Source organism: Rhineura floridana, chromosome 4 (genome assembly GCF_030035675.1).
Source record: "Rhineura floridana isolate rRhiFlo1 chromosome 4, rRhiFlo1.hap2, whole genome shotgun sequence".
Classification (NCBI taxonomy): Eukaryota; Metazoa; Chordata; class Lepidosauria; order Squamata; family Rhineuridae; genus Rhineura; species Rhineura floridana.
Window position 1 is genome coordinate 181,554,689 of NC_084483.1, and position 19,794 is coordinate 181,574,482.

Genomic DNA, 19,794 nt, shown 5'->3' on the forward strand with positions numbered 1-19,794 from the left:
AACACCAATAGCCATAATATTAAAAGTAACCAAGATGGAAAAGGCTATTTTCAGTTCTGCTTGTTTTTTAAATAAAGCTAGGGACCAAACAGAATACGTTCTGGATAGAGAGTTCACTGGGTTTTCTTAATGCATCTGTTAATTGTGATTGTCTGTCCTGGTTCTTTCCCTGTCTTCTGGGAGCATGGGGGAGGGGGGAGAAGGAGAGATCTGGAAGCAGAGGTAGGAAGCTTACAAAAGTTGAAGGTGGGTGGGTTAAGCCAGACAATCATCCTCTAACATTTTATTGAGAAGGATAGGCTGAAGTGGTCCCAAGTTAGATGGCATGGTTTCTATCTGTATTAATAAGAGAGAGGAGCTGGTGTAGGGTACTTATTGGCTACACTCCACACTTCATGCTGCTACTGCTACTGCTTCATGCACCTACTGAAGAGGCAGATGTATTATTGGAATCAAAAGGCCACTGTCTTATTTGAACAATCAACAAAATTGTTTGGGTTATCTGTGTATGGGGCTACCAGTATTTTCTTTTTGCTTCCTTGATTTGATGATTGCATTGCACAGTTAAAGGATGTTTCTTGAAAGCATTGCACAGTAAGCTTCCAGATTTAATTGGCTTTTAAAATGTTTTCTTTGAGTCTCTTAATTTAACTCTTACAGTTCCCCTTGACACAGTACGTGGTGTTATCTGAGCTAAAGGTTGGTTGCAAACTGTGTTTTATTAGCTTCTCAAGCTTCCTTCCAAGATCCCAGTTGGGTACTCTGTGTGTGTGAGTGTGAAAGAGCGAGAGCAAGCCTCAGCAGTGTGGTGCAAGAGTTTTGTTCTTTGTATTTTGGAATAGGATGAGTATAGTCTTCATGATAGCACCTATTTCATGGGTTAACTGAGATCTTATTTAGCATTAATGTTGTCTAGGGACAGTGCATGCAGGGCCGGCCCCAGGCATGCCAGGGCCCTTGGGTACCAGCCTGCCCTGGGCCCCTCCGTTCCCCTTCCGTGATCCGTGGCACTTAAGCATCCGCGGACCGCAAGACAGGAGCTTCCGTGACGCCTGCCATCCCCCCGCTATCCCCACGCTTCACCTACCTTTCTGTTGTTTTTTTGCGGCGCACACAGGTTTGCCATCAATCAAGATGGCGGCTGAGGTTTTCCTAAGGGGCTGAAGCCTCTGCTGCCATCTTGGTTGATGGCAGCAATGCGCGCATGTAGCACACATGAGTGCCATCAACCAAGATGGTGGCAGAGGCTTCAGCCCCTTAAGGAAACTTCGGCCGCCATATTGATCGGTGACAAATCTGCGCGCTGCAAAAAACAACGGAAAGGTGGGTAAAGCAGGGGGATAGCGAGGGGATGGCAGTCCGTGGATGCTTCTGCGAATTGTGGAAGGAGAGCAGAGGGCCCCCTGTAGCTCCAGGGGCCCTCGGGCCAGTGCCCCACCTGGCTGCCCTTTAGAACCGGCCCTGAGTGCATGGATGAGCTTTTTGAAGGCCTAAAAAACCCTACTTACAAATAAGTTCTTTAAAAAAGATTTGCTCTTAGAGAGACTATTGCAAACCTGTCTCTAAGCAAAAGTATTAATTGTGCTGTTAATTTACGGTACAGTCTGGTCATATGTTGTAGAAAATGCTGCATAGTGTTTGGGTGGAGTGGAATTGGAAACGATCTGGACCAATATGGTTATGCTGCTTAACCTTGTGCAGTTCTTAAAACTATAGAAGTGTGTGTTTATCATTACCAGCATACCTTGAGTCTTCTCTGAATCGTCAGTGAAAATGTCATGGGAAAAATATATTGAAGAGTTCAGCCTCAACCAGATCAGTGTAAAATTCAATTGTCCTCTCCCAACATGCACATTTATTTTATTCATAGTCTCAATTCCCTTTCTTCCAGTAGACCACAACTTCCCTTTTCTCCATGTCCATGGTGAGGACTCCCTTCACAACCCTTCTGGGAGGAAGGGTAGGATATAAATAAAATAAATAAATAAATAAGCAAGCCAGCTCATAACCTTCCATCTGTTGAATCTTAACTAATACCACAGTCGCAGTCAAATGCGCATCTCAAGAACTGCAGGCAAGAAGTTGTCCCGAGCTGACCTAGGGCTGGATGTATGTGTGATGAGATATAGATAATTTTCACATACAGCCACCTCCCCTTGGGCTTACCTTCTTAGCAGCAGTGCTGGGAATCTCAGTGCCAAGCTTTGAAGAAGGGGTCTTTCCAAAGAGCAAGGCATCGTGGATGAGATTGCCTTGGGGAGCACCTACACTGCCACTGCTTTGCTGTAATAGTGGCAAGTGTTTAGAAGTAGCTCTAAATTTTAAAGTTACTTAACAGTATTTGCAACCATCATGGCAAATGTGGTCTGTGGGTGGCCACGGAGTCTTGCTCTGTGAAGGACCTCTTAGGAACATAGGAAGTTGTCTTGTACAGTCAGACCACTGGTCGACCTAGCTTAGAATTGCGTACATTGGCTGACTCTCCAGGGTGTCAGGCAGAAGTCTTTCTTAGCCCTGTCTGGGAATGTCATGGATTGAAACTGGACCTTCTGCATGCAAAGCACATGGTCCAAATCCAAGGGTGAGCTGTGGCCCTTCTCAATGATGCTTGGCATATGTGTTGTAGAGAGCACCTGTGTTGTTGCTGCTTTATTGGCAGTGAATCAAGGAAGAGGGCCAGTGGATGGGAGAGTGGACCAGCCAGAAGCATGGTGGAGATTTTGGTGATAGGCAGGCTTGTGAGCACTACATGGGAGTGCACAATCTGTAATCCCTCCCAATCCACCACCTGAGCCATGTGACTCAGCATGACTCATGATAGGGCCATTTCTGCACACACAATAGTCCCATAGTGTATGTGCTTTACAATAATTTGCTTCAGTGTTAATATGTTTTGCTCAGTTGACCAAGTTTTTAAAGTGCTCAGCACACTGATCTGTCGACTTGGGTTAGTTTCTTGGTGGATGTTAATCTAGGTTCTACATTCTTTGCTCGTTTCCCCTTCTATGGATGAGACTTTCAAATTTAGATAGAAAGAAGAAAGTGATGCTTGTAACAGAAAAAAACCCCGATTACTTCAAACAGGTATAAGCAACATAATGTTGTTGGACCACACTCCCATAATCTCAGACCATTTGTCATGCAGGCTGTGACTGATGAGAGTCGAGTCCAACATCACCTGGTATACACCATATTGGCTACTCCTGGTTTAAAGCATACTGTGTTGTCAGGCATAAATAATATAGGCTATCAACCACTATGCCATAAAACCCTGTATATGCATACCTACCTTTGCCCCTTGGCATACTGTTGAGAAAATAAGATTGCATGTCCACCCTCTAGATTCTCTTGCAACATCAGGTCACCAGGTCAGTACTACAGGAATGAAGCTTGTACTGTTGCATCCAAACTGGCGAACAAGAGTTTGCACCTGCCCTGCAATCCAGGATCAAACCCTGGGTAAGCACAAACCATAATTTGCTGGTTTGGATGTAATAGCAAACTCTAGCCCCCTTCAGATGCTAATTGTTCGAAGTGTTAGACAAGTAGAAATGCCCTACCCCCCAGTGTCCTGCCCCACACAGGACCCATGCACTGAGTGTGGATGTCTGCACAGGGGAAACAGGAAGCCTGTAGTCACAGGCTTCTCCTGTGTATTTAACCATGCTCAATGCACAGCTGTTGAGGGTGGGGTCAGCAACACTGCTCCTTGTACTCTTGGAGACCCTTTCTTGCAATTTATATGGAGTATTTGAACCTGAAAAGCATAAATAGGGCTGGCATAAAATACTTCAGTATTAAATCATTTATAGCTAAGATATACAAAATCCAACTAATACTAAGTTTTGAAGGGTTTTACTTTTAAAATGTTTGTCTGATAACTTATGTTCTTGGTGAAAATAACATCTTCAGAGGACAGAGTTCAGAACTTGAATGTGTAGTTAGAGGAACGGGTTACTACTAAGTTTGGAAAAAGTAAAAACAACTCATGGAAGAGCAATGGTCAGTTGTTAGACTAGTTCTGCTACTCCTTTGCACTAGTTTTCTTACTGCTGTTGGAAGCTCCAGTATACCTATAAAAGGATGGGTGAGCACTTCTCTATTGATTTTAAACACCTACACATAAGTTAGCCTTACTTCATTTAACTTCCTGGAGTGACCAACCAAGCCTGTAGTTCTAGAGACTTGTGCAAGTATCCACACTGACAAAACAGTTCCCTACTTACATCGTCTGTTAAGCCATGTGTCTGAGCTTTATATATGCTTTTCTTGAGTACCAAGAAACCAAATAGGTTCAAAGTACATGGCATTTCTACATCTAAATACATTTCCTAGAATCTTATGTCTAGTGCTTGCTTAGTTCCACAGTGTGTAGATTTGTGGCAGTACAGGTGATACTACTGAACTTGTTGTAAGAGTGGCTTTGAGAAGCACTTGTACTAACAGTAATTTAACCTTGCTTAGTGAATTTGATATTTATCCACAATCTAGAGGAATAGGCTGCATTTCTGCACAGAGAAATGAGATTGTTTTTAGTATCATTTCTGTACTGCGATTCAGAACCTAATCCACATGCTGCATAGAAGGAGCAGTTTTGCTTCAGTAGTTGAAATGCCTAGCTTGTGATATTGATCAGGAAGATCTACTGTTTGGGATTTGCTATAAAAAGCATCATCTACTTCAATGGAATTCCCTTAGTTTGGTCCTGAGGCCAAGCACTTAAGATGTAATATGTTCAAAACTTACCAGAGATCATGATGCACCAAACTTATAAAAGGGACCAAATTATTTATTACCTCAGGCAATTTGATATACAGGATAGCTCATATATAATGTTAAGCCAAAGTATTCAACATAATAAGTTACCCGTCTTTTTTCAACCCTGTGTGTGCTGCTTTTGATTTTTCCTCTACAGGAATTGCCCAAGTCATTCAATGTCCTGTACGTTGGATGAATTGTAACAACTTTAAGTGACACATTCTTGACAAGAAATGAAAGTTAGAGTATTGAAGGACTTTTATTTCAAGATAGAAGAATATAAAGAAAACAGAAGAGAATGCAGAAGAACACTTATTTTCCCTTATTCTTTTCTTTCATTTCCAAATTTTTCCTGACTCCAATAAATACTCTGTCCTTTGACAAATGTCTATTGTTTCCTTGATTAAGCAGCTTGAGCTGGAACTGTGGTTAAAGAAATTAAGAACTTGTGATTTGGCATCATATTTGATAGGATAACAGAAAACTATTGAGGGGCAATATGACTTTTGGGCTTTTTTATAATAAGGGAATGTATTAGAAAACTTAATTCAGTACCATTGATTTTTGCTTTTAAGTTGGGAGTTTAAGTTAATCTATTGTGTTTCATCAAGAATTCAGGTTTGGGGATGGGGTAAAAGGTTGAGGGGCTTTTTGCAAGTCAAATAAGTCATCCTTGAGAACATCAGAACTGCCCTTGCCATAGTTTGTGTACAATTTGGATGAATGTCATCAACCAGGTGAAAAAATACCCTCAAGAGAAAGTACCATCACAAGGAACTCCTATAAATAGCAGGCAATAATCATGGTTACCTGCTTTTGCTGTGGAAGGGTGCCTGACTGATCCACTCCTGATTTGCAGCTTTATTCTCTCTCTCTCTCCCCCCCCCCAAATTCTGTAATACAATACCAGCACATTAACTGCTCATAATATGTCTTTCTGGATTTTGAATTGGATGTGGGTATGATGCTGAGGCAAGTAATATGAATTCTGATACAATAATTTCTGCGTGTGTATTCTCCCTCTGTGAGGTTGTTTTCACTTATATAGTTAAGCCTAGATCAGTCATGGGATTCTAAGTTATATTTAGAATAACTACAAGGGTGATGGCTATGTTACATAGAAGGACTTTCATATGATGTAACAACTGAAAAAAACAGATGACGATGCCGGAAAGCTTTATAGTCAAAGGAAGAAAAAGACACTTTGAAAACTGCTTATAAAACACTTTCTTCTGTTGAAAGCATACCCTTTCTGCTACTGACTACCTAAAGCAGTCGGAAACACTGTTGGTTGATCTTTCTGTTGGTTTTAATGCAAGAGTAGTACCCTTTAATATATAAGAGAAGCTTAATATATTAGGAAAGCTATTATGGAAATATAAGTAGGCATCATAGTGATAGAGATGATCAAAGTAAATGTAGACTAGAAGTTTTCATTGCCAGAGAGTTGGATAACAAAATAAATAAGAAATTATGAAAGAGGGCTGAAGGAAAACGGGAGAAGGAAGAAGTGAAAATACAATTCTCTTCTAGGTAATGAAAACTGAGGAACAATATTGCTAGGTAAATTATATATGGAACTGCGCTCTAGACATATGAAATTTTAAAGTTCAAAATTCCTGGCATGGAATCCATATGAGCAAAAGCTGTGAAAATCAAATGATAATGAAAACCAGATATTTCAACAATGCATATTGGAAAACATAATAATACATATGTTTTGAGCAATAAGCTTTCCAGTAATGTAGCAGGTTTGGGATTTATATTACCAGTCAGTTTCTTTGCTTGACAGAACTACCTCTGAAGACATAGCATGCAATCTTAGGCTGCAGTCTTAACTTATTAGGGAGCGAGCCCTGCTGAACACAGTGACCTTCTGCGAAACTTGTCTAGGACTGCACTGTTAGCCCAATAAGCAGTTTCCTATTTAGATTTTTGAATAATGTAGAAATACGTTGGGATCAAAACAATTATGCAGATGAGATCTTGTATTCCATAAATATCAGCTCCATGCTACACAGCACATGGAACATTTCTTGTTGAATGTATTTTATTGCTCTGTGTGTGTGTGTGTGCGTGTGTGCGTGTGTGCGTGTGTGCGTGCGTGTGTGTGTGCGTGTGTGTGTGCGTGTGTGTGTGCGTGCGTGCGTGCGTGCGTGCGTGCGTGCGTGCGTGCGTGCGTGCGTGCGTGCGTGCGTGCGTGCGTGCGGGAGAGATAGACTGCATTGCAACTGTGTGCACTGAATTATAAAGTTGAATTCTCCAGGTAATGCATGAGATTTGACAAGCCCTGAAAATGTCTGCTTGAGATCAACTGTGAAGTTGGGCATTTCTAAGTTACAGAATTATACTGACCCCCTACCCCTCAAATGAGCAGTAAAACAGGAATATTGCTATTAATTTCTCTGTTCTCCAACCTAATCTTTGTTTGTATTGCCTTTCCTTATACTACTGGATAAAATCTTTTTTCTTTTTTAGAGTCATTTTTAATGCTAAAGTTTTTCTAGGACTTTTGTGAGATTTAGTACCCTAAGTGCCAAGAGCTGGTACATAAAAGTAAGGAATGTACACATGCAATCCCACAGTATAGACTGATGTATTGAAGTCTTGCTGAAATCTGTGTGGTTTGGCACAAGACCAAGCTTTGAGAGACTGATAGTGACATGGCAAGTTATCCAGTCTTAAAAAAAAGAAAAGAATAGAGGACAATCTCTACATGTTGTGAAACATGCTAGTGGGTGCATCATTTGGATGCACCTTTATGCAAGTAACATTTTTGTGTAAGAAAACAGCACAAGTATAATTTTCTTGATGTGCAAGTGTATTTGTACCAGATCAAGATATTTACATCAAGTATCGTATATGAGGTTTTCTGCATCTGCTCTTTGTTTTAATAATTTGAGGATTTTCTTTTAACTAGAAATTATGGAGAAGTCGGGTGAAGAAGGAATGCCTGATCTTGCTCATGTAATGCGCATTTTGTCTGCAGAGAATATTCCAAACTTACCACCAGGAGGTGGTCTAGCTGGCAAGTAAGTGCAGAATATAAATGAAGCTCTTAATTATAGCTTTGAACAAATGTACATTAGTCCTTACTAAAGCCCTCTGCTTTACTGAAACAATGCATACAAGCTTAAATCATACGTCGCTAAATCAGATGTCTGTCTACTTTGTGCTTTTCATTTCGGAAAAGTGCAATCCGTAACTCCCACGCATCTGAATGGAGGAAAGCCAGGCTATGCTTGTTGACACATGAATGTATTTTAATCTTCCTTTGTGACTAGTTTGTATGTATGGCATGCACATACAGCTGTTGCTGCATCTTTTTTATTACTTACAGCAACCATCATTTTCAATTGCATTTTACCCTGCCCTTTCTTCATGGACAGCAGATTATTTTAGTGTAATGCTCTGTGTGGTAGGTGGACTTGAGAGGTACGGGTTCTCAAGGCCACCCAGTAAACTTAAGAGCCAATGTATTCATTCAGCAAAAGCTCTTGGAGAAGCACTTTGGAACTGTATTTCAGAATGACAAGGATCTAGAATTGCTGACTGTCCCCTATGTAACCAGTGTTCTGCACATTAAAAATAATCCTAGCATGTCGGCAAGTTAAGCTAGAACCTTAACATGACCAAGAACCTATTTTAATTGTAGTTTGCACCACAGTTAATGATGTTATATCTAGGAAGTTGGATCTTGAGGTGCCCTTCTGCCAGCAAAATGCTTTCGTACAGAAGGGCTTTTCCTGACTTGGCCCAAGATCCTTTCACAAGAAAACAATTTAAATACATAGGACTGCTTCCGTTTGTGCAAGACATTGCCCAGACTTTTCCACAGTATCTCAAGGTGCTCCTAGCCTTACTCAATGTCTTCCACTAGCTTTTACATAACACTTCACAAAACAGTGCCACTGGTGGAATTTCTGGTTACCAGTTGGGACGCCTACAAGCCGGGCATGATGGCCATAGATTCCTGCTGTTTAGTAATATTGACTAATAGAACAGGATGTTTGCTATTGTGTGTGAAAACCTGTTCAAAACATAACTTAAAATGTTATCTTTGTCTAGGCGAAATATTATTGAAGCTGTTTATAACAGGCTGAACCCACACAGAGAGAATGATGGGGTAAGTTCTCCATTTGATTGCTAGCTTTTATTGATGCAATGTAGGCAGCTGCTATATCTGTGCTTACAAGTGTCTTGTTCAGTTCCACCAATGAAATACCTTGAATTTAAAGGGTTAAAGGATCCCCCTGGGATGTTTTGTCCCGAAGGAGCAAACTGCTGCTGTTGCTTTGTACCAAAATGCAACAATATAATTTCTGTCAGACTTTGTTTGCAGTTGATTAGGTGAGAAACAGACATAAACATATTCTGTATACATTCTGTTAGAAAGTCTGTTGTATCACCTACTCCTAATATTAAGACTTCTTCATTTGTTTGCCCCTTTACCAGATATGTACCTGATCTTCCTGTTTGCCTTTCTGCTGCAGCAATTTATTTGTTGTGCCATCTCGCCTGGTAGAAAGGCAACTGGGATGATCAGGTGGATATATTATTTTTTAAAATTCCTAAACCAGCCTTCATACAATTGATTCCAAAGCTTTATACAATAATAATATAATAAAACACAATATCCTTCATACAAGCAATTAAACAGATAACAAAGCTACAGACCTTTTAAGCAAGGCCATAAAATCAGTTTAAAATGCCTAGGGAAATATGTCTTATCCTGGTGCCAAAAGATTGCAGCGTGAAAGCCTATTGAACCTCCAGAGTTGAGATGCCACCACAGTAAAGGCTTTCTGCCTTGTGAGTCAGCCATGAGGTTTCTGCTGGGAATAGTACAGAGAACGGGAATTCAAGCAAGACCTGATGCTATGTTTAATCTGTAAAGTTGAATAACTTTCTGCCAGTCATCTAACGGTTTTCTGTGAAAGCCAGTTGGACTTTTCTGTTTCCCATACCCAATGCTAAGTCGAAATGTAATCTCAATATACAAGTTTTCAAATATTTTCCCCAGGCTTTGTTAGCATAGCTAGAGTCCCCTCTTAGAGTTATGAGTGGCACGGTGTATAGGTTTGTAAAGAATCACAAGTTTTCTTTTTTTCCTGACTCCACCTGTATTGTGCAATGTTGTGCTGTTACAGTAAGCTATGTGATGTAAAATGGGCTATTCTTTGAGCCACGTTCAACACTCCAACAAAGTAATCCGGGCCCAAAGAGTCAATTTGGTACACTGTGTTCTATTTTATTGACAGTCTTTGCGTAGGTGTTGTGCTCGATTAAATAAACCTTCATGTGCAGATGTGAATTGTAAATGCCTGTAATAACTACAGAGAAGAATACGTGATAACCTGAGTTGATGCATAGTAAAAGGTGTGTTTGTCTCTCTCTCAAAAATTGGATTTTAGAAATGTGTTTTAGTGTGAACAGCTTAATTAAAATGTGGTAAGAGTACACAAGCGATAATCTGTTGAGATAAACATTCTGAAGATGTTTAAATAAATTCACTTGGAGCCAAATCCCATAAATCCATACACTTCTGTTGATGTAATTTTTATGTGAGTGTTGTTAGGAACTCAGCCTTGGTCTTGAAATGCTGTTGCTGCAGACAATTAAAAAGTGTGCTGACACACTGATGCCGATGAATACATTCTTGTGGATTAAGAATGTGCGCAAACTAAAAACGTATGCATTGGCATTTTCCCTTCAGAGAATCAGGGATGGAATGGGTCAAAGCTCGTTTGTTTTTTTGTACCCTCGTACGCAAATAACAGCATAGGATTTCCCCCCTACTTTCCCCCAAAACATAGGAAACTGCTTTATATGGAGTTGGATAATTGATCCGTCTAGTTCACTACTGTGTACCAGAGTTTCAGATGTGGGAAGGTCTCAGCCATATCTGGAGATGCTTGTGATTGGACCTGATTCCTCTTGCATGTGAAGCATGAGCTTTATCAGAGTTATGAAGCAACAATAGTGGTTTCTCCCTACTAAGACAAGCTTTTATCTGCACAATAGCATTATGGGCACATACAGCAGGTTCTGACTCTGCTTTTTCGTCCTCCCTGCACTGAGGGAGTTTCAGGAAACCCTAACTGAGCTTTCCATTGTTGCTCTGATTTGCCAATCTTGGTGGCTGTGAATAGGGCCATGCTGGACTTAGAAAAGGCCAGACAGAAATTGGGGGACAGTGCAAGGCTTCCAATTCTGATAAGGCTTTAACATTTAACCTGCTACATGGGCTTTTACAGGCCTAGTAAGTTTGTTGTTTGGTTAATTATGTTACGTAATGGGGGCATGTTAATGTTGGGATCAATGTAATGTGAAGATATGCCCAGTTTATTTCCAAAATAGGATGTTTCCGTGTTGAAAGTTTTGCTTGTGTGGCTAAATTGGCCTACAGCAGTCAGAAATCTCTGGCATTTAGTTCCATAAATTATAATACATGACAAGATCATAGTGTGGCTGCAGAATGAGAGATGGTATCAATTCTTACTAATATGTACACACTTTGTGACTACTACTTCACTGTAAAAAGAGCAATCTACCAGTGATTCTAAATCCAGTTCTCAAAACTATTTAGGATACCTTGGCCATAAATTATCTGTGTGTATAACCAGGGCTGTGGAGTCGGAGTCGTGGAGTCGGAGTCGGAAGCAATTTTGGGTGGAGTCGGAGTTGGTAGAAATGTACCGACTCTGACTCTGGCTTCAAAATAAATTTTGATTGACAATTTTTTTAAAATATAAATTCAAAATGTCAAAGAAGCTTCCCATGAAGTCAGCTGTAGTTGCGCATTTCACCATAACTCAAGATGGAAAACATTTTGTGTGGCAGTGTATGACACAGGACCCAGATGAAGACAAATGCTGTGATGCCAAGATCAGCGCATATTCAGGCAGCGATAAAAATGCTCCTATGAGAGATTCCAATTTAAAAAGACATTTACAGCCCTTTCCAGGGCTGTGGAGTTGGAAGCAATTTTGGGTGGAGTTGGAGTCGGACAATAGAAAAATAGAGGAGTCGGAGTTGGAGTCGGAGTCAAAGGTTTGGCGTACCGAGCCCTGTGTATAACCAGATCTGAGAAAATATGTTTTCCTTCTTGGAAACTTGTTTTTCATAGATTTGGTTTTTTATGTTTCAACTTTTCTCCTAAATTTACTTTTATTGGAATACTACTTAACTTGCTGAACAGTTTCATGTTAGAGTTGGCTATTAGAAAACTAGGAGCACAGAATAAATGCATAATAGTTTTCTATGTCATCGAAGTTTAGGGAAAATTCAGTCCCAAGGTATTTGTGATTTCTGTGGTGATTCATTGAGGAGATGGTATTAATGGCTGACCTTTTTTTTATTTTCCTAACAATTAAAATATTCAGATGGATCTCTCCTAGCCCTACCTGGAGATGGCAGGGATTGAGTGTGGGATCTTCTGAATGCAAAGCAAGTGGTCTACCACTGAGCTATGGTCCCACTTTTGATTTTGGCTAGTTCTGGGCCCGGCCAGCAAAAACCTCATTAAAATGAATGAAGGTAGTACAGGACCAGTGTAAGTGAAATCCTTTTGAGCAGAATGGTATATTATTCATCATTTTGTGTTCCAAGATGTAGCCTTTCTGCAGTGGCCCAACACCTTTTAGTTATATGCCATCATTTCAGGATTTAGGATCTCCCATCCACCCTGATTCAGAGGTATGAAGGCCTAAATGGACTTGATGGCAGCAGTTCCATGTAATATGGGGAGATGAGGCATCGTTTTATGAGCAAGAGTGTTGCACAGGTGTAGCTTCTCTCCTCAAGCCTTTTTTTTCTCCAGCTCTGATGCTGAAAGTGTGCTTGGCTGGCAGAAGGTGAGGGTAATATCTTAGTGATAAAGCCAGAGGGTTCACTGTTAAGCCCTTATCACATATGTGACTGGGGAAGGACACTTTGCCTGCGTTGAGAGGCAATCCTCTTGTAAGATACTTTGCTGCTGTCTGCCAGCTACATCAGGGATCTCTAAACCTTTGAGCCCATGAGCACATCTGGAGACCATAATAAATTCTTGTGGGCACCACATAACCTCTCTTTTTCTTCCCCTTTCCAGCAATTAAGATTAGAAAAAAGTTTTAGTTTCCCCCCCCAAGCATAATGGGTGGGGGGATGACTCTTACTTAGAGAGTAAGCTGGGGAGGAAAGGTTAACCCTGCTGCAATCACTAGGAGGATCACCCCTTCAACAGCTAGGCTTGAAAAACCCTTCTATTGCAGTTGTGGGGAACATTTGGCCCTCCAGATTATGCTGGATTGCAACATAGGAAACGGACCTTTAGTGTGGCAGCATCTATCCTTTGGAATTTCCTCCCCTTAAGTATTAGACAGGTGCCATCTCTGTTATCTTTTTGGTGCCTATTGAAAACCTTCCTCTTTCAACAAGCCTTCTAAGTTGAGACCTTATCTCGATCTGCCTCTGTGTTGGAATTGCTTTTTAATATGTTTTTAAACCTTTTTCCCCCCTTAAACAATATGTTTTTAACCTTTTTTTAAAGATGACGTGAAGGCTTTTAAAAAATGTTTTTAAAGATGTTTTGTTTTAATGTATTTTAAAGTCTGTTTTTATGATGTTTTGAAATGTTTGTAGCGCTTTTGTTTGCCGTCCAGGGCTCCTGCTGGGAGGAAGGGCAGGATATAAATCAAATAATAAACTCCCATCATCCCTGAACATTAGCCATGCAGGCTGGGACTGATGGGAGTTGCAATCCAGCATCATTTGGAGGGCCACAGGTTCCCACTGCAGTTCCTTTGGAACAAATTGAACATTTTTTCAACCCTAATTGCAATGGGGCAGGGGTGATTTTTCAGGGTCACAACTGGGGAGAGAAGGGTTAACTCTCTGCAAATGTGGATCTCTTGTCAGTGCTCCTCCATTGCAGTTAAACTTGGAGAAAAACTTTCATTGACTCTGTGTGTGGGGGGGTCACAGCTGGGGAGGGGAGAGTTAAACCTTCCATCCCCAGCTGTGATCCCTCTCAACAAATGTCCCCATTCCACAATTAAGATTGAAAGAAGGCTTCTACAGTAGAAGGCTTCTTTAAAGCCTAATTGCACTGTGGGGGAGGGGATTCTAGCAGGTACCAATGAGGTGCTTGGTGATCACATCTGTGCCCACAGATGTTGTGTTGACAATCCCAGAGCTATATGTCTTTAAGAAAGATCCTTGATGTTACTACTACCAGGTAATCAAACATAATGAACATACGAGCCCTGCCAGATCAGGCCAAAGCCTACCTAGTCAGCCCACAAGGAGCACATGATGGCAGTAGCCCTCTCCTACAGTTGTTGTCTAACAACTAGAATTTAGGACATGCTGCCTTTGTTCTTGGAGGCATCAAAATAGCCATCATGACTAGTAGCCACTGATAGGTCTCTATTTCATGAATGTCTAATCCCCTTTTGCCATTTTGGGGTTGTCACTACAGTTGGAGGTTGTTGCCACATCCACTAGCAGTGAATTCCATAGTCTGCATAAAATAATTGTCTCCTGGATCTAGTTCTAGTAATGATTTTGCAGTTCCTCCTCTCTCACAACACTCAGCTGACTTAAAATTAAAGGGCCTTTTGGTTTGTGAATTTTGTGGGGATAGATTTGTACTTCTGGGTGGAGTTAGCTTGCACTTCACTCCAAAAAATGTGCATAATTAATCCAGTTGGCAGTAAGTTTTCCATTGGCAGCTTCATGTGGGTCACTCAATTACACCTAAAAGTATTTATTTCCTAAAAGAGTTAAATAGTAGCTCATTTTACTTAAGCTGTTCACTTTTTGTTGTAATTTTGCTGTTTCAGAACATCAGTAGTATATATTTTACTTTTAAAGATCCAAATTTATAAATGATACCCACTCATCTACAACTGACTTGAGTAAACACAATCAATGCCCATCATAGAGCACAACAGGAAGATCTGGTTCCATAATTATATATTTTTCACAATTAATATACTCTAATTTCTGTAAATATTCTTGCCAAGACTTATTAAGATTGGTTGAAAGTTTACTTCTAGGGCATAGTATTCTTCGGTTGTCTGATGTATGTATTATTTTAGAAATATCCTAGTTTAACTACTGATTCTGGGGTCTTGAATCTTAAATAAGGACCCTGGCGAAGCCGTGGAAGGTGCAACACAGGGAAAGTTGGTGGAAGCTCTCAGACAAGTGAGAATTACTCATAGGGGGAACTACCGCCACCTTCTGGAGGACGTGCTGATTAGTTACAGGCTAGCTAAAATGCAGGGAGAAGATTGCTTTGATGACTCAGCTACAGCCTCTACTTCAGATTCCTTTGATGGATCCAGTGACCAAGAGACAGACCCTAAAGCAGAGTGTGAGCACCAACTTGCTGAAATGCAGAGTGCTAACGAAGATTCAGAGATGAGTGATGAACAGGGTGATAAAAAGATGTAACACCTTTATCTTTCACACAGTTGATGGTTTAGTGATTATAATGTCTTGGTCTCTTGCTGTTTGTTGCATCTTAGACAGGTAGCTTTCCTTTGTACATGCTACGTGCATAAAAGGTATTGTGTGCGTGTGTTTTGTGTGTTGAGGAGTTCTTTCTGAGAACTGTAGCTTGTGTAGATGGCTTGTCCTCTGCACGCATGTCAGGAAGCAGAGCATCGATATTCTTGGACACTGGTCAAGAGGTTTTTGTGGATTTTAGTCTCATGGCATTGGGTTAGAATTTGATATCTTAAGAAGAATGTTGTATTGTAAATGCATTCAAATGAAAGTTATAACTTCTGTAATTTTCATTAAATTTTGGTAGAGTTTAAAATTGTCATTTTAATCCAGCATTTACAGTTTGTTAATTATAACTCGCTTTCTTTGACTTGTATAGTGATGTAGATATTGCATGTTTGTATTGTGAATAGTTCCTGTCATGTCAAAGGCACATTAGCCATTTTAAGAGTTAAGGCATGTTAAGCTAGTCATATAAAATAGATGGTGTCATGTTAGGCTTTAATTTGGACTATATAACCTGTACCTGATTTTCTAAAATTGTATTCAGGATGCACTTATAACACTTTGTATCCAATGGATAAATGTACTTCAATTAGTGTTTAGTTCATGAGTTATTGTTTAAGATCCAATAAAAACTGTGTGGAATAATCTGAATGCATATTGACTTTATTTAAGCAATTTTTGTAGTTTAAGCTGCCATCAAACAGGGCAGCTATAAAGAATGTCTAAATATTCAAGAGTAATATCTAAGTTTTTAATATGTGAGTGATCATATTCATGTTGTTTTAATTCAATGAACAACTTTTACTTCAGAAGTGACACTCCTGTGCAATTAATATTTGCTACTTTTATTAGGCTTTCTGCCATTCGATATCTCACTTCACTTGTATATGCATTGGAATGTAAAAGTGACAGTGTTAACAGCTACATAAATGTGGGTAGTGTACGTGCAGTGTGTTAACCCTACCTTCCTGTTTCTTTGGATGTAACCATTGCTGTGCTCACATATATAAAAAGGCTCACTATGAGGTTATGAACTAGTTTTGCTCTCATGCTTCTAAATATACTGACTGGCTAGCCGATATGTAGGTTAATTTGCTTGATCACTGTTTGAAATTGTTTGAATTGCTGACAGTTCTTTCTTTTATTGCTATTACATTACTGGATGGTGGGGGTGGAAGAGAGGAACAGTGATTGAACTACCTGAGGGCATGGCCTGATGTGAATGTGGAACTGAGAAGTGCCAGTTACTACTTGCATGTTTATACTGTGTTGCAATTCAGGACAATATGGATTTTGAGGTCGGTAGAACACTAACAATTTCCCTCTTCTTTTCCTGTAGGGTGCTGGCGATCTAGAAGATCCATGGTAGCCTTACAGATCTACTAAAATGCTTTTGAATCTGAAAAATGGGGGGAAAAACTTTCAATCAGTTTTCTTCAATACAAAGGAAAAATTCTGGTGGATTTCCAACATTTTGAGAAATGGGCAGAAAGAAATTATTAGGATTTTCCATCATTTGTTCATATTTGTGTTTTCTGATATTGCCACTCTTAGCATTGCCTGTACTACAGTATTTTTACCAGCCTTGGGCATATTGGTTACATCTTTATGGAGCCTGAGCCCTAAAAACCAAGGAAGGAATAATGCTGGGAGCACATCACTAAATGTACATAAAGTACCATGGGATTTTAGTTGTACTCTGAAGACACACTATGTTTAACAAAACTTACAATAAATGCACGATTGAGTGCAAATAATTGTAATGAGACACTTACTTACTTCACCTTACCAAGATGGAAGGCTTTTGCAGCTCTGGGCTTGGAAGTCATTTCAGTTGGGCAATATGCTATAGGATGTGTATTTCTTTTTTTAATTTTCCAGATTTACCTGTATTACCAGACTGTTAGGTTTTTCCCTACAGTGTCCAAATTGTGATACGTTGCCTACTGCTTGCTTAAGATAAAGTGTATTTGGCAATAATATAAGAAGATTTTAGGCATCTAAAACCAATAAGAATTTTACGCATGTGTATAACACATCCTTAAACTCTTGCTAGAAGAAATATTTTTAAACCAAACAACTTAATTTATGGTTAGTTGTAATTTGCTTTGACATCTCACTCATTGCTGCAGTTTTTTTAATGCTGAATATTTGCCTTTATTATAATGTAAATTGTGATTTTGTTCTAAATGTGGTTTTCTATAGTTTTTTCCCTTTGATTTCTATCAGCTTAAAAAAGGTCTTGAGTAATATGGGTATACTTTTTAATTGTTTGCATTATTTACAAAGTTCAAATTATCACTTTGAGATTACTATAAATACAGCTAAAATTATCTATTTTAAATCTAAGAAAATATTAGAGATATTTTCATGGGTTCAGTGACCTTTCATTTTATAAGCAATGGGCATGGTACAGAGTGGCCGTCATGTAAGGTACTTGAAGATTCTTAGTTTAATTCTATTTTTGCAATAACCTTATTTTTTCTTAATTCTTTTGAGTTGTGCATGTATTGAGTCCAGTTAATGCTGAAAGTGGAGAAGAGTAAAGTATTTATCTAAAAAGTAAATAAATAAAAGCTATTTGGGAGGGGAAACAATGAATGTATCCATCTGTACATGATTTACATGCTGTGGATGCCTTGTAAACATTTTCCTATTTGTTTAAAACTGTGTTTCAACGAGGATGTAATTGCCCTTGTGTGTAGTTTAAGCTAACGACAGTCATCAACTGGTTTTGTGTGAAATTCATGGTATTTTTCTGTAGCTTCTCCCCATACACACACTTGAGTGTAGATCCATGTACACTCTTATAACCTGGTGCCTATAGCCAGCTTCCCTGATCATTTGGTTCATTGTGTATCTGATTTGGGGTGGGGGTGGGGAGGGTCTAGAGAGGATTATTGCCACAATATATTTTATTTATTCATTAGATTTTAGCCTTGTAAGTTAAAGTGTTCTAAATGATGATGTTAACAGGTATTTGTCCCTACTGGGTTTTTTGGGGGGGTTGTTTAAAAGCTAGGGAATGAAGAATGCAAAATGGTTTATTGTTCAGACTGTCTGCTCTGGTCCAATCCTGTACTGATAGTACCTTCCCAGTATGATATTGTGATGTTTCATACAATACAGTGAACATAACCAACTTGTTATCTTCAATAAAGGATTGCTAAAACAGTGAGAGGTGCTATTTTGTGGGAGAGGAATTAGTGACAAATCAATCATTTGCTTCTATAACTGGAAATACTGTTTTCTGGTATACAGTATATGATTAGTGTGACCTTTGACCTGTAAGATCTTAAGAACTTGAGCCTTTAATGTGATATTGGTTTCAAATGACGATTACATATCAAGAAATCACGGGTCTTTATAAACATCAAGTACATAAAAATGTCACTGTTTGAAATTTGGTCCATGATGTTAGAAATGAATTAAACTGCAAATGAAACAATCAGAAGGTGATAATGCTTGATAACATGTTGATGGAAGGCAACCCATGCCATACTGTTACATGGCCACTCTTGAGAAGATGTTCCTTTTTGTTCAGTCTACAGTAAACACTAAAAGTTTATTGTGCCTGGGGAATGTTAGCTTGTATATTGTTGATATTTATATCTGATAGACTTAAGAGAATGTCACTCGGATTGGTCTGTTCACCAAGGCAACCGTTCAAACATTTGCCCTTTCTAAACTAAAAATCATTGTCAGAAGTTTGCAGACCAAGTTTGGGAAAAGTCAGAAGGCAAGTGTTACAACCTAAATTCTTTTAGTAAGAGAACATCTGTTATTGGCTTGTAAGAATGGGTTGGTGGATCTGTCAATTTAAAATGTGGGCATAAACCCTAATGCATTTTATATAATGGCTCATAATATTTTCCTTGAAATCCCTAATAATAGTCCTATTTAAGTTGAAGTCTAGTTACTCTGTCTTTCTATTGTCCTATTCCAGTAAGTGATGTAAAGTAGGTTGCATCAAACATGTTGATGTCTCTTGATCATTGCTCCATATTGAGGAGTAAAGCTGGGCTTTTTCGTTACTGGAATAGCCCCAACTAACTTGCCTCTACAGAGCAGCTGTCTGCCAACCATCATACAGATAAGTTTGCCTCATTGGCTGACCATCAATTCTGCTGAAATATGATCTTAAGTGAAGTCTTGGCTTACTTCCAAATCAATCCTCTTCTTTTAATGCCTGCTATCACCTCCGCTTGTTCTGTTTGATTTCAAACTGCTAGTAGCTTGATGCAGACATGGAACATAATGAGCTCAACTGATCAAGAATAAAAGTAAAAAATAATTTGGTACACAACTGAATCCTGTGCAGTTTTTCCCAAAAGAAAGTCCTACTGTTTACGAAGGGGAAAAAGCCTTAGAATGCTAGGACTTGTTAGTACTGTAACCAAAGGTGCAACTGTCACAAACTTGCAACTGTGCAATGACAGCTTAAAATTCAGATTTTGTGGACTATGCTTGGTGTGGTGAACAGTTTATGTGCAGTAGCTCACACTGTGAATCTGGGGCTTCTCTTTTTTAAAA

The 19,794-nt window shown here is 39.3% G+C and overlaps 1 protein-coding gene across 5 annotated transcripts in view; it reads left to right on the forward strand.

The window, feature by feature from the left end:
* PPM1B (protein phosphatase, Mg2+/Mn2+ dependent 1B) overlaps positions 1–18,439 on the forward strand; it is a 49,331-nt gene extending 30,892 nt beyond the window's left edge. For 3 of the 5 annotated variants that reach the window (XM_061625410.1, XM_061625408.1, XM_061625409.1), the window contains exons 5-7: positions 7,679–7,790; positions 8,827–8,884; positions 14,893–15,866. In XM_061625410.1, the coding sequence (XP_061481394.1) occupies positions 7,679–7,790; positions 8,827–8,884; positions 14,893–15,201 (479 nt within the window). In that variant the 3' untranslated portion in view covers positions 15,202–15,866. Of the gene's footprint in view, positions 1–4,915; positions 5,144–7,678; positions 7,791–8,826; positions 8,885–14,892; positions 15,867–16,600 lie in introns of those variants that run through there. The other 2 variants (XM_061625412.1, XM_061625413.1) reach the window with 2 other exon arrangements.
* Positions 18,440–19,794: the final 1,355 nt, after the last annotated feature.